Raw genomic sequence first — 15,087 nt, 5'->3', positions numbered from 1 at the left:
TTTGTCACTCGTCAGTACCAAGCATCACCTTAGCTGCTTCGATTTCTGTGGTCAACAACATTGAATTGTGATAACCATGAGATATGAGTGGGTTATCAAATAATTCACTTGGTCTGACTTCTAAAGAGAATGTTGAAACTGACCCAGAGTTTGGTTGTATTCAACTAATCCTCATGAAAAATTCACTCCCCAAAGGCTGTAACTGATGAGATGCGTAAAACATGTTTTACGGTGTATTTGTTTAAATGTGGAGACAGTCTGCTTATTGTGATGTCCCACATTTTATCACTTAATTCACTTGTTGGCCATATAGAGAATCAGAACCACTTACGAGAGTTAGGCCACCCAAGATGGTACCGACCTGAGGTGACCAAGTGAAATACCTTGTCTGATCTCGTGGCAGGTGGTCGCCACAATGAATCGCACGGTCTGATCTCGAGAACTAACGAGGGGTCACAAGGGGCATTGTGGCAGTGCAAGTGGTAACACTTGTACCTCATTGCAAAGGCGCTCTTGGGTTCGATGTTCTGACTGGCGCCTTCCATGTGCAGTTTATATGTTCTCCCTCTGGGAAGAAACAGTAGAACCCGGAGGAATCCCAAGTAGAACAGAGCTGAACACACGCGAAAATGTGACTGCTTTTGGCCAAACATCCCAAAAGCAGAGAAATCACTTTCAAATTACAGTACTCAACTGTAAGTGCGCAGCAGCAGTAGCAACATCGCCCCCTACTGAAAAAAAATCCCTCGGCAAACACTCCTGAAAAAGAAAGAGTTGAGAGCCTCCGTGAGTCTTTCCTGGGTAAATAAGTGCAACAACAAAAATTGGTAAAGTAACGAAATTAATGAGTGACTCAAGCGCCATGGTTCCGAGGACCACGCAGCCTGGGGTCACGGCCCCGTGTGACCCCGCCGCCGCCACCACCGCCGCCGCGTTCAGCTGCCGAGTCCATCAGCTCCACCCTCCACCACCTCCACCCCCTCCTCCTCCCTCTCCCTTCTCTCCTCTCCTCTTCGTCGTCTCTGCTGCGTGGATGAGCGCGTTTCGCCGCCTCTTCGCAGACCCGTGCCGACGACGACTCGGACAGAGACGAGGAGGACAACAACAACAACAACAGCCGCAGCAGCCGCATCCAACCTGGGCCATGGCGACTCGTGCGTGCGCCACGGGCCCCCCAGGGAGTGGCACCTTAGAGACGCTTCGCTTCGACAACTCGGCGCTGCGCCGACTCCCGCTCGACCCCAGCGACGACCCGGCGCCTCGGCAGGTGCCCGGGGCCGTGTTCTCGCGGGTGAGGCCTAGCCCCGTGGAGAGGCCTCGCGTGGTCGCGGTCTCCGTGCCCGCGATGCGGCTCCTGGGCCTGCGCGACCCCGAGGCCGAAGCGGCGCGGCCCGAGGCGGCCGAGTTCCTGTCGGGGAACCGCGTCCTTCCCGGGGCGCAACCGGCCGCCCACTGCTACTGCGGCCACCAGTTCGGCAGCTTCGCCGGGCAGCTGGGCGACGGTGCGGCCATGTACCTCGGCGAGGTGCAGGCGGGGCCCGGGCAGCGCTGGGAGTTGCAGCTCAAGGGCGCTGGGCCAACGCCGTATTCGAGGTGCCAGGGGGGGGTGTCAGAGGTGCCAGGGGGGGCACTTGGGGGGTGAGGGTCCCAGAGACGCTAGGGGGGCACTTGGGGGGTAGGGGTGTCAGGGGGGGCACTTGGTCTGGGGGTCCCAGGGGCTCCAGGGGGGGGGGCACTTGGGGTAGGGGTCCCAGGGACGCCAGGGGGGGCACTTGGGGGGTCCCAGAGGTCCCAGGTGGGCACTTGGGGGTAGGGATTCCGAAGGTGATAGGATTTCGTGATGGGATTCGGCGATGGGATTTCGTGATGGGCTGAGGTGATGGTATCAGTTGATGGTCTTCGATGATGGGAGCTGGTGATGGGCTTCGGTGATGGTATTCGGCGATGGGATTTCGTGATGGGCTTAGGTCAGGGGTCGGCAACCAAAATAACAAGAAGAGCCATTTATTTCCAATTCGGTACAAAATTCAGTATTTCAAGAGCCGCAATGCATCTATGTGCATATTACATATCGTCAAGAAGCAGCCCGCAAAGAGCCGCATGCGGCTCCGGAGCCGTAGGTTGCCGACCCCTGGCTTAGGTGATGGCATCAGTTGATGGGTTTCGGTGATGGTATTCGGTGATGGGAGCTGGTGATGGGAGCTGGTGATGGGATTTCGTGATGTGCTTAGGTGATGGTATCAGTTGATGGGCTTCAGCGATGGGAGCTGGTGATGGGCTTCGGTGATGGTATTCGGCGATGGGATTTGCTGGGCAGTGATAGAGAGGAGGGCAAATCATGGTGCCCCCCCCCTGCGTGTGCGTTGTGATGTTGGTCGCGTAATCGGTCGGTCCCGTGTCCTTCCTTTAACCAGCAGATTAAATGAACCCATTGAGAAATACGCAACACATAATCGCCTCTGTTAAGCAAGGGTTGACCTGGATCCCATCATCAAGCCATTTTGAGTACAGTACAGTATTCAATGTCTTAGAAACACGTTTTACATTTAACCAATCTGCCACAGTGGTGCAATGGTTCTCACACTGGACATGCAATACAGAGGTAGCCAGTTGGATTAAATCCTCACCCGCTGGGCAAATAGAAATGGGTACGGCCACAGTCGATTGGCAGGTCGAGTGTGGTGGGGTAAAGTGTGGGGGGTACGTCAACCTCTTCCCAAACGTCTGGTCGGCGTGAAAGAATAGACCAAGTTTCCTCTAGAGCTCCCTCTGGCGAAGCAAGCGATTTGAGGGCTGCACCACTACCGTTTACGAATGCCTGGCTGGCTTTTGCTGCTTTAAATTCCCACGTGATAAGCCACTTTTTTGAGCTGTCATTTGTGGCCAGGTCGCTTCTGAAAAATAAATTAATACCTCCGTGGGCTTTGCCTGGTAGGATGGGGATGGGTTAGTTTTATTTGTGTGTTTTTGAGTGATTTGTTGACCTTTATTGTACTTTGCACGACTGTCGTGTTTTTGTGCTGTTGTTGTGACGTTCTTACCCCTTGCCCCGACTGAACATCTGGGAAAAATTGCTTCATGGGTCATAGAATTCCTCCAGCATAAATACATATTCTGATTCTGTTTAACAGAGGTATCGCGGGCAAATGAACCACGTGGTGACTTAGGCCGCCGTACGGTTTGTACGCCCGTTCATGCCAATCAGTTTTCCTACTCTGGGAACCAGGTAACCACTTCTCGTGAGAGAACACAAAGCAACACCGAGGAGTTTCTGCAAGTAACCATTAAATCTGCCGGTCTAATCCAGTCTCTCTCCTAAAGCTACATTACACTCGGTATATGTTTACAATTTAAAGCACAGTTTACCTTTTCACTCGGCCTTATTCACATTGTAATGAGTTCATTTACTGTTAAATTCGGAATCAGAATCTTTATCCCGGAAGAATCTGATGAGCCATGAAGTTCTTTTTCACGGATGTCCAGTCGAGGCGTCTCTGCGAGTATCACCGGTAAAATTGTGCCAGATAGATATGGGTGCGAGATAGAGAAAATTTAAGCAAATCCCTAAAAATTACAAATAAATATTAATACAGTCTGAAAGTGCTAATTGTACGAATGCATTAATTCCTGCCGATTTGTCAACAACAAATGCAAGCTTGGGACAAGGCAGAGAAACAACAACAGTCCCAGACCACACCAAGACAACAACACACATTCTCTCAATTACATTGCACATTAAAATGTGACTATCGATGATGCACTGGTCAGGTTCAAAGTTACAAATCACATGTTGCAAACCTGGCTGTATTTGACACTAATCTTCTGCTTCAGAATATTTTTAAAGGAATATTTACGAGGTTAGGGGAGGAAGCAAGGTTCTAAAGTGTTGGTGTTGCAATGGCAAAGGCTTTTGTCACCTAATCCAAGTTCTTGTTCTCGGGATAGTTAAAAGAAAATTAGATGGACGTCTTAGGTGTCTTGGGTTTGACAATGGGGTTAATGAATTAGGTATGTATCATCTAGCGCAGATTTTCAAATAAGGAGATTGTGGATGAACAGTGCCCAATGTAGAATTCGTCTTTCTTCAAGTGATGTGAGATTGGATTTTGACTGGAGGTCACAATGCTGGGTACTGTATGGTACAATCAGGGTAACTCGAAGGGCAAAATGATAAAGCGGGCTTATCTGCTTAATGTTTCATTAGTAGCTGATGTGTAAGCAGAGTCACAGTCGTCAAAAAGTGGGAGAATGATAGCTTCAGAAATTCGCAGGGGTCATGGGAAAACAGTGTTTGTTTCTGTAGAAAAAACCCCGATGTTTGATTTGATTTTCTTTGAGATGTGATCAATATCGAGTTGGAATGTACATTTTAAATTAATCAGTAAACCCACGTATTCGAAGCACTCCGTTCAATGATGTTGTATCTGATATCCATAATAGGTGAAGTGAATGAAACTTGATTTTAGTTTTAAGAAAGAGAAGTTTTAGTAATACTTGCAATTGAATTAAGTCGAAATCATATTTTAGATTCTGCAGTCAATTGAGTTGAGGTGCTAATGATGTCCCCACTCTGCAGACACACGTAACCATGGTGACGTGGAAGTGGTGATGTCCACACTCTGCAGACACACGTAACCATGGTGACGTTGAGATGGTGATGATGTCAGCACTGCAGACACTCGTAACCATGGTGACGTTGAGGAGGTGGTGATGTCAGCACTGCAGACACACGTAACCATGGTGACGTTGAGGTGGTGATGACGATCTCCCCACTCTGCCGACACTCGTAACCATGGTGACGTTGAGGAGATGGTGATGATGTCAGCACTGCAGACACACGTAACCATGGTGACGTTGAGGTGGTGATGACGATGTCCCCACTCTGCAGGCACGCGGACGGCCGCAAGGTCCTGCGCTCGAGCCTGCGCGAGTTCCTGTGCAGCGAGGCCATGCACCACTTGGGCGTGCCGACCACGCGCGCCGGCTCGTGCGTCACGTCGCACACTACTGTGCTCAGGGACGTCCACTACGATGGCAACGCCCGGCCCGAGCAGTGCAGCGTGGTGCTGCGAATCGCGCCCTCCTTCCTCAGGCAAGACACCGCAGGGACACGGCCCGACAGGGCGCTCGCGATCCGGCAGACCGCCCCGGTCGCCGCAGCAATTACCTCGGTTAACGAAGCCTCGGGGAACGAAGCTCTTTTATAACGATGTCGGCAATGGAGGGCCACTCGGCCCGCCTTATTTTTGCACGAACCAAAAAAAATTGCTAAATTAAAAAATATATATTTAGAAATCATGCAAAGCGATTCAAGAATAGTAAAATGATTTACTCTGCAGACATGTTGTAAACACAATCCAATGGGGTTTGTTTACGTTATCAACGCCGGTACAGCGAGGAGCTTCATGAGACTCCATAACTTGGGTCACTCTTCCCGCTCCCTCCCGCCATTGCTCAGGCTACTCGTGTTGGTAAAATTTTATCGTGGTTTTTTTTTTTTACAGTGAAAAAGTGATTTTATTTCTCCCATTACTTCATACGTGTGAGTGGCCTTACTGGGCAAAAAGTTCAGCGAACATGCAAATTTTAAGGAGGGTAGAGGCGGGAGACATGAAAAGTGAAGTGGTGCGTTTTTGTTATGGTTAGCGCAGTCCTCCTTAAAGACCACTTAACCTAGCAGACAAAGTGAAGGCTTGGTTTGAAGCTTTCGTGACTGCAGGAATCCATACTCTTTGGTTATTTCGGTAAAGTCACGTAGGTAGAAAAATAATAGATCACGACGTTTCGATCGCAACACAAGCAATCGTCATCAGGTGGGACAACCACAACACGACGCAACAACGCTGACCCATCGTGTGTTTTAGGTTTGGTTCGTTTGAGATCTTCAAACCGACGGACAAAGACACTGGGCGCACCGGCCCCAGCGCCGGCCGCGAGGACATCAAGGTCACCATGCTCGACTACGTCATCGACACGTTTTACCCGGAGCTGCTCGAAGGCCATGGTGACGGCGCGAGCCACAAGTACGCGGCTTTCTTTAGAGAGGTTAGTGCAGGGCCTCCGATCGTACCGGTCACATTCGCGCACACACACACACACACGTGTGTGTGTGTGTGCGTGTGCTCTGCCTTGCCTCCCAGCAGCAGCCAAACTGGTTGGCGGCGGCTTCTCTGCTTCTGCGCGGACTTCCTTAACACATTTGTTGAACCCAGAACCAATGGCCCGGAACATCGAGCGGCCAGCAACGTACAAGTGCACTGTCAGTTGTGTTGGATAAAAGGAAGTACATTTGTTGAATCGAGTCAGGTTATTATTTTTTTAAGAGCTTGGGGAATAGAGACGATGGGAAGGAATTCCAGAGTGGAGCAGTGCGGGGGAAAGGAGCAGAAAGAGAAGCGTTGTGACCTGCGGTGTGGTGACTGAGTGATTTAGTGGGTGAGTGGGTGAGGGAGTGGGTGAGTTATTGAGTGGGTAAGTGAGTGGGTTGGTGAGTGGGTGAGTGAGTGGGTGAGCGAGTGGGTGATGTGATTGATTGAGTGAGTGGGTGAGTGATTGAGTGGGTGAGGGAGTGGGTGAGTGAGTGGGTGAGCGAGTGAGTGATTGAGTGGGTGAGTGATTGAGTGGGTGAGTGATTGAGTGGGTGAGTGATTGAGTGATTGAGTAGGTGAGTGATTGAGTGAGTGGGTGAGTGGGTGATTGAATGAGTTTTAGTGACCTGCAGCATGGTGGTGGTTGAACAGTGTGGATGAGACGAAGCACTGAATCTGGTGGAGGAATCTTGAGTAGTGAGCGGTAACCATGGTAGTCGCGAAAGAAGAGCGATAACAATACGACTGAGCGCCGGTGAGCAAGTGACCGGTCTGAATCGGTGAGCGCTGGTTCAACAGAGGCACCCTTTTCTCTGGGGGGAGACAGTGGGCAGTCTTGCGTGACTTGCAGTTTCACGAGCAGCAGAATGTGTGCCATTCCTGTGCTCTTGACACGGTTTTCCTGGGCACTCTTCCGGCAGTGATTCCAGTGAATGGAAGAGAGCTTTTCTGTAGGCCTTGTGATGTTTTGGTTGCTAAGCTCAGGGATTTGGCTTTGCTAGGGTGTAGGGAGTTCCTTTTGTGTGATGAGTTTTAGAGTATACATACAGTATTATAATGTAAAAAAATACATTTTTGGTGAGGCCATGTCATGATGTGGTCCAATGTGTGTTGTGAGACTCTCCACCACCCGACATGCATATAAATTAAATTTCCCCGTGTACAAGCATTTAACTTACCAATAATAATTGTTTAACCTTGCTCACCGGTAAATTGGACAATTCCCACATCCAAATGTATCCATTATATACGACATTTATTTTTTATATCACTTGGGCGGCAGGGTGGTGCAGTAGTAACATTCCCACCTCACAGAAAGACAGGCCTGGGTTAGATTCCCCACTCGAGCGCTTTTCTGTGTACGATCCCCCCCTGTTCTGCGTGGGTTTCATCCCAATGCTAATAAAACGATTCCAGTGCAACCAGTATTGGCCAAAACATCTCAATGCTGAAAAATAACCTGATCAATTATTCGTTTGGGATGACAGAATTAGAATATTTATACTGCAGGAGGAATCCGATGAGCTCTAAAACTATTTTTACAGATGACCAGTAGGGGCAGGTCAGAACGTTACCGCAACAAACAATACAAGACACGTTAGGGGTGCAAAGTATAGGCAAGGTGAAGCAGTTAACAAAAAAATATACAAAGCCCACTGAGCTGTTATAGCAGCCGAACAATCTAAAAATGTTCTAAATGTGGAAACTTGGCAGGACCTTGCTGAAAATCAGTCTTGAGACCCAGGCAATCTCTGGGTCACGATGAAAATGTCAAACAAGCAGTGTGGCGGTAGAGGAGACCGGGCGGTGGACAAGCTCACCAGGGCGTAAGCTCACCCCGTATCTGCTTTGCGCAGGTTACTCTCATCATCGATTCTGAGAGTTGATGAGAGATGGATCTCAATGGTTCGTTGAGGATTCTAGGATCCAGGTGCGGGCTTCCGGGTTGGGCTGCGTGTCAGGAATTTATTCTTGTACTACTTCCTGCAGGTATCTTCAGGAGTTGAATTAGATGATTCTCACTGGGCATGTATATATATACTTGTATGATGTAGCGGTTAGCGCGCTGCGCTACGAACCCAGTGACCCGAGTTCGATTCTCACTCATGGCCAACACCACTGACGATTATCTGACCGATTATCCGGTCCTGGGCCTCCCCTAGGTTCACTCGGACTCAAATGAGTAGTTGGTGCGGTGTGTAAAAATTATCGCCGCTGGGGAGACAAAGGCGGTTGGGCGTGGTGCTGGCCACCCACCCCCTCGTGTGCCGTGCTGGCCTTCATCTGAGCTCACTAACAGCACTTGCCCCAACAGTCTGTTCAAGGCTACACGGGGGATCTTTGTCTTTGTGTTGGCGAAGGTGGTGCAGCGCACGGCGCAGCTGGTGGCCGAGTGGCAGTGCGTGGGCTTCTGCCACGGTGTGCTCAACACGGACAACATGAGCATCCTGGGCCTCACCATCGACTATGGCCCCTTCGGCTTTATGGACCGGTAATTGCTGTCCCCGTGCCACGAGTTATCGAAATCTTCCCATCGTCCCCAGAACCAGCACCGTCATGGCTGAGCGGTGTTTCTTCGTGGCTGCACCGCTTGTCTGGAACACTGCTGTACCTATTCAGCGGCATCCAAACAGCATCATTCACCTTCAAGCAGCAGCTCAAGCATCATTCACCTGTCCAGGGCCGCGCCCATCCAGGCTCTCACCTGACCAGGATCTCACCCGTCCATACTCTCACCCGTCACGGCCGTCACCAGTCCACACTCTCAACTGTCCAGGCCCTCACTAGTCCACGCTCTCAACTGTCCAGGCCCTGACTAGTCCAGGCCCTCACCTGTTTTTATTATTAAGAGCCTGTGTTGGATTTCCAACTTGGCTACCTTTCTGCGTAGAGTTTGTATGTTCTCCCCCTGTTCTGCAAGGGTTTCCCGAGTTATCTGGTTTCCCCCATCGCTAAAACAAAACGCAAACATCCTAATGCTGATAAATAACCTGCAAATTACGTACCGGCAGTGTACGCCGACTGCAAACACTTGGCAGGATCCTCATGAAAAACGTATTTTGAGACTCGATGAGACTATCTTGGGTCAACAAGCAGAGTCATGAAAATAGCAATGATTATTATTTACATGAGGCACAATCATGGTGATTAGTGTTGATGGAGCCACCCTCCTTCACACTGGGCGTCTCGCTTCACACGCGATCGGTGACTCACAAATCCATCTCAACGCATTTAAAAGGGCACCCCGAGTAGCAGCCGTCCCTGCGGGCAAAATGTTACTTAGCACTGGCCTGGTATTGGGCGTTAGTCTGCGAGGAGGAGGCAGCGATTGCTACTTTGCGTGTGATCCCAATTTAATAATTTGCAGGTAAAATTGTACGATTTGGCAAATGTGTAACGCGACGCCGGCCAACAACGGCCCGCCGTGAAGCAGACGGTGCGCAGGTCGCATTATTTCCGCAGGTCAATCCCCACCGCAGCGATCACCAGGGCAGTCCACCCGGCTCGAAACGCGAACCTCCGTGACCTCCTGCGGCAGCGAACGCGCTCCCGCTGGGCGATGTCACCGCCGCAGCTGCGAGTCAAGTAATTCGCCACTCCCTCTCTCGCCCTCGTACGCAGGTTCGACCCTCACTACGTGTGCAACGGCTCGGACGAAGGCGGCCGCTACGCCTATGATCAGCAGCCGGACATGTGCCGCTGGAACCTGGAGAAGCTGGCGGAGGCGCTGGCCCCGACGCTGCCCGCCGAGCTGAGCCGCCCGGCGCTGGACGAGTACGGCGCCCTCTACGAGGCGGCCTACTTGCGCAAGATGCGGCGCAAGCTCGGCCTGGGCCTCCTCGAGCAGCCCGACGACGCGGGCCTCGTGACCTCGCTGCTCGAGACCATGCAGAGCACTGGTACGGCTGGCGCGGCCGGCGTGTGCGAGATGATGGCGGCGGGGGTGGTGGTGGGGGTGATGGCGGGTGATGCAACGGGGGGGAGGTGTGGAGTGAGACGTGGGGTTGAGTCGAGAGCGATTACCGTGTGGCGGCGGCATGCCGCGTTACGCGAGTTCAAGTTTTACAGCTCAAAAGTTGAGATATCCTGCTCGTGCGACCCTTTGCCTGTCGCGGCCCAACAGGCGCCGACTTCACCAACTCCTTCCGCCTGCTGAGTCGCCTGACGCTCGAGGCCGGCTCCGTGGAGGAGCTGGCGACGTTGCTGTGCCAGCAGTGCGCCACCGTGGAGGAGATGAAGAGAGCCTCCAAGCCGAGGATCGACTCCAGGTGCGAGCCCCAAGGGTCTCCACTGATTCGTGGCTCGGAGGGCCAAGCGGGTGGCCACGTGGCTGGAGGACCTGACACGGCGTCAGAGAACTCCATAATTGCAACGACACAATCACCTCGGCGTCTTGCAGTGCTTTACGTGCGATAAGTGACTTGCATCTCATCTCGAACGTACTCTTTTTAAATCCTTTATATTAAGTTCGCTTGCTTGCGTGCTTGCTTACGACCGTGCAAACCTTTCGGTCGTTTTTTAACCCACTTCCCGTGATCCAATCGAGCTGACATTTTGCACACAGACTCGTTGTGCGAGACAATTAATGTTCGTGAAAATTTTTTTGCTAAATTTTACACTGTTTATGGAAAACAAATTAAATATTTAATTACCAATTGTTTAATACTGGCAGACAATCATCTGACCCATAGGTGGCAGCCATCTCAAGCCAGAGGACGAGAGGACTCTAGCCGCCACGCATATAAAGGATTTAGAGTGAAAAACTTAGTTTTTACGGGTTATACTTATTATTTTACCCAGAGCTATATAGCTTTTTTTCAGAAGCGAGCTGGCTATCACAAATGGTAGCTCAACGAAGTGAACATGTATATCAGCCAACCGCATGTTTCTTAATGTGGAGGGAAAAACTGAAGGATCCAGAGAAAAAGCACGTGACCACAGGGAGAACATGCAAACGTCAAATGTTTCGGCGTCAGGGTCGGCAAAGGAGCAAAGCTCATAACGAGTGAAGTGATGGGTGGCGAAAATGCAGCAAATTGGCACAGTGGGGATCACAGGTGGTGTATCTGTCAGTCATTGCAGTCAACCCATAACATTTGGGTCTGTCCCATGACCTGCCAGCAAACCTGACACTTCACATGGCCTCAAAGTGCACTCAGCCTGTGGGGACATCACCGCCACTTGGCTGTTATTGTCCGTGTCAGGCAACTGTGTTGTGGGGAGTGGTGACACAGTGGTTAGCACATTGCGCTACGAACCCTGCCGCCCGAGTTCAATTCCCGCTCACAGCCAACACGAGTGACGATTATCTGAACCGGTCCTGGGATTCCCCGTGGTTGAATCGCACTCAAATGAGTACTTGATGCAGTGCGTGAACATCGCCACTGGGGAAACAAAGGTGGCCATGAATAGATTTATTTTCTTTCCATTATTACTTCTATAATTTTAATTATATTTTTTACCTACGTGACTTTACCGAAAAAACCTAAGAGTATGAATCCTCGCAGTCACGAAAGCTTCAAATCTAGAATGAAGTGCTGCCTACACCACCCCCTTGTGCCGGCCTCCATGGGTGCTACTCGCTCACAGCGCTCGCCGCTACAGTCTGTTAAGGATGCACGGGGATGGGGGGGGTCTTTGTCTTTGTGCGAGCGAGCAGACAGCTGTCCCTGCTGCTGGCGCTAGCGCAGGCCAACCCGCAGGTGCTGCGCATGTTTGGCGGCCGCTCAGGGCTGGAGCGCGAGCTGCGCTGCGTCGAGGCCTCGGAGCGCTGGCGCCTCGCCACGCCGGCGGAGAAGGAGGCGGAGGACGCTCGCGCCTGGACGCACTGGCTCAACGCCTACAGGTGGCGCCCCCCCCCCCCCCACGGCCCCTTTCCTGCCGAGCCTTGGGTGTCGCGGCGGCATGGCGCAGATGGGGACGTCGTCGTGACCCCCCGAGTCGATTCCACGGCAGTGCCTCCGCACTGCCGACGCTTCACACCCTCCTCGGCCAGATCCCGCTGCTGCTGCTGCAGTCACTGCGCGCTGACCTCCAAGCACTGCCCTGATATCGCTGTGCCACCACCACCACCTGTGCTTAGGTCTTCTCTTCTCTTCGGTCGCCAGAATCGGCAGTCGCCCCTCCTGTGATCTCATCTACTACACTCCTACCCCCTCCCCCATCTTGGGTTATCATATCCACAGCACTTGCCGCTAGATACGCAAATGGGTCATGTTGTCTGGTTACTCCTCATGGGCTGGAGCAGCTGTGTGGAAGTGGTCGAGTGGCAGCTCCTGCGGGAGCGGCTGTGACACACCCCCCCTCCCACCATGGGTGACCCCAGCGGGTACCTCCCGTGGACGACTCCCGTAGGCGACTCCCATAGGCGACCCCCAGTGGGTGACCCCCATGAGCGACCCCCAGCGGGTGACCCCTGTGTCCGTGTGGTGGATCAGCTGCCGCCTGCTGCAGGAGCGAGAGGTGTCAGGGCTGGAGGCGGCGTCGTGGCGGAGGGAGACTGCCGCCACTATGGACTCCGCCAACCCCAGGGTCGTCCTGCGCAACTACATCGCCCAGCGGGCCATCGCGGCCGCCGAGGAGGGCGACTTCACAGAGGTGCGTGGGGCCATCGGCCCCGACGGGCCCCGATGGCCGAGCTGCTCACGGCCTGCAGTGGCTGCGGTGTATGGGCCACGAGGGTTGGTGGATCACACACAGATTTGTGGAAATACCTCCTTAACCCGTGGGCGTCGAGGTTGCTGTGGGGGTACAATGGCAGTACAGCAAGTGGGATAACTTCCACCTGTATGGGGATTGAGTGTATACCCCCCCCGACTCTTCACGCAAGGGTTTTCTCCAAGCATTCTGGTCCGTCCTCACGTGTAAACACTTAAGATAATTGGCCAAACAACCCAATATCGGACTACAGAGCCAGGGGGAATTGCTGGTGCTGTTCGTGGCTACCTTCCTATAGCACTGGAGTCATTCCCTGTGAGTGAACGGAAGCCGTGTGGTGCAGTACAAATTCTACACGATTGTTTTATTACTTACGACATCTGGATACAGGGGGGGGGGGGGGGGGAGGTGGGACCAGCATGAAGTGGGGATATTCAACTGCATGTAGCCTCAGAGGGCTGCTGCTGCGCCTACAATGTCACAGTTCACACGCTGGACTTGCCATCCATAGGCGACTGGTGCCATTCCATCTCCTTGGCGTGGCAGATGGAACCAGTTTCTCAAATTCCAAACCCCCCCCCCACCAGTGTGCCCCAGCATTGTGTTTCGCCACAGTTGGTCAATCGGCAGCTCGCATCTGGTGAGGTAAGAATGTGGGTCCTGTCCACCTCTTCCAACACGTCTGGTCAACGTGGTAGAGTAGAGCAAATACTCCTCCGAGTTGGCTCTAACGGAGGCCCCCTTCTGCCAGCAGTGGTGAGACGCGGCCCCGGCGTCTTTACTGGCGATCCTCAGTTTGTCGCGTCACGCACGGTCGAGATCAAAACGTCCGTCGCGCCTCCGCATTGCCAGTCGCTTCCCACCTTTACATTCTCAAACTCACACCGATTCGGAATGGTGGTCACCACGACACCCGTGCCCTGTGATTGGCACCGGCACAAGAAGAATTCGAAGTACGGCAAGTCCTCGCCTAACGCGTGTTCAAGCAACGAGTTTTCGCACAACGCGGAATGCACATTGTTACAACGCAGCTTCCGAGTCGTCAACGACAAACTACTTTCTCGACCTGCGCGGTTAAGCGGTGTGATGCAGTACACGGATTGATCCTTTACACGGCGTTCACTCATCTCATTTGCTTGTCCTGCCATGGGATGTCGCAAGCTACATTTTATCGTGCAAACGTGATTCAAAACAGCAATTCCTCGCTTAACGTATTACTTTTCAGTTACGCATCAACCATGTTAAACGAGGAATCACTGCCATCCCAACACTGTCCCTGTGTGTGGGGTCTGCGTGCTCCAGGTGCGGAGTGTGCTGCGGGTTCTGGAGACGCCGTACGCAGACGCTACCGACGAAGAGAGCAAAGCCCCCCGCGACACAGAGCAGGCTCTCTCCGCTGCTCCACCCGCCTCCTACACCTCCAAACCACCCCCCTGGGCGCTCGACCTCTGTGTCACATGATCCTCGTAATTGCCTGGCTCGCCGGCGACCTCCTGCCCCCCCCGTGGATGCCCCAGGGGGGCTCGGCGGAGGCTATGGCGAGCCTAGGCCCTGGTAGTAGATGCTGTGAGGAGCGCCCGACGGGGGACTGTCTGTCCGCTCGTGCGGATTCTCTCGTCTCCATGACGACCGATGCAATAACCCACATATCTTGGGCCGCTTCAGTCTGATTCTTAGCGTTCCTCACGGCGACGATCCCCTAATATAGATGTAAACTGGCTGCTGCTGCTTGGTGCTGTTGCCATGCCGGGTTCCGGAGTGGTGGTTGTAAATGGGTTGTCTGGACTGGGAATAAGGAATTCACTGTTCATACGAGTTAAATGATCTGCACGTTGTATATCTAGTTGAACTAAAAAATCGCTCAAACAATAACTTGTGTGGGTGTACATGGCAGTCGTCATTCATGCAAATTGCATCTCATAGCTGCACCGTTGTCACATCGGGTTGCAGAGAACCACAGACAAGTGGCAAGGCAGCTCAAAACCCATGCCAGCAAATTTCCCAAGCTTGGCGATCCTACGTTTGGATGTTGGGCCCAACTCCAATAAGTTGTTTGCTCAGCGGCAAAGCAAAGTGGCTTCACAATCGCAGGTTACGTTAACTGCAAATTAGTTTTCTGTAGCAATGCGCTCACTCACTCATTTACTCACTCAGTCCAACTCGCACCCACCCACTTACTCGCTCAACTAATTCGCCAGCACGGAAACCCACACGTGGACCCATAAACTTGGAGCTGGGAAAGCAGCCACCACCAACTGCAGAGCGGCCGATTTTGGGAGCGAGGAGGCAGCGGCGTCGGGCAGTCAATAGTGGAATAAATCACGCGTGACGGACCAGGAAC

At 52.6% G+C, this 15,087-nt stretch overlaps 1 protein-coding gene across 1 annotated transcript; it reads left to right on the top strand.

The window, feature by feature from the left end:
• Window positions 1–750: 750 nt before the first annotated feature.
• On the top strand, window positions 751–14,927 carry SELENOO (selenoprotein O). The gene is made up of 9 exons (XM_061566981.1): window positions 751–1,593; window positions 4,889–5,092; window positions 5,865–6,045; window positions 8,450–8,580; window positions 9,711–9,988; window positions 10,213–10,357; window positions 11,749–11,934; window positions 12,527–12,686; window positions 14,049–14,927. The coding sequence occupies exons 1-9, from the start codon at window positions 845–847 to the stop codon at window positions 14,214–14,216; spliced, it is 2,202 nt and encodes a 733-aa protein (XP_061422965.1). The 5' UTR covers window positions 751–844; the 3' UTR covers window positions 14,217–14,927.
• The last annotated feature ends 160 nt before the right edge of the window (window positions 14,928–15,087 follow it).

This window comes from Lethenteron reissneri, chromosome 38, assembly GCF_015708825.2.
Source record: "Lethenteron reissneri isolate LAM-NWPU_2019-01 chromosome 38, ASM1570882v1, whole genome shotgun sequence".
NCBI classification, from domain to species: Eukaryota; Metazoa; Chordata; class Hyperoartia; order Petromyzontiformes; family Petromyzontidae; genus Lethenteron; species Lethenteron reissneri.
Note: the sequence above shows the minus strand (reverse complement) of the source record. Positions and strands in the feature narration are given on the sequence as shown.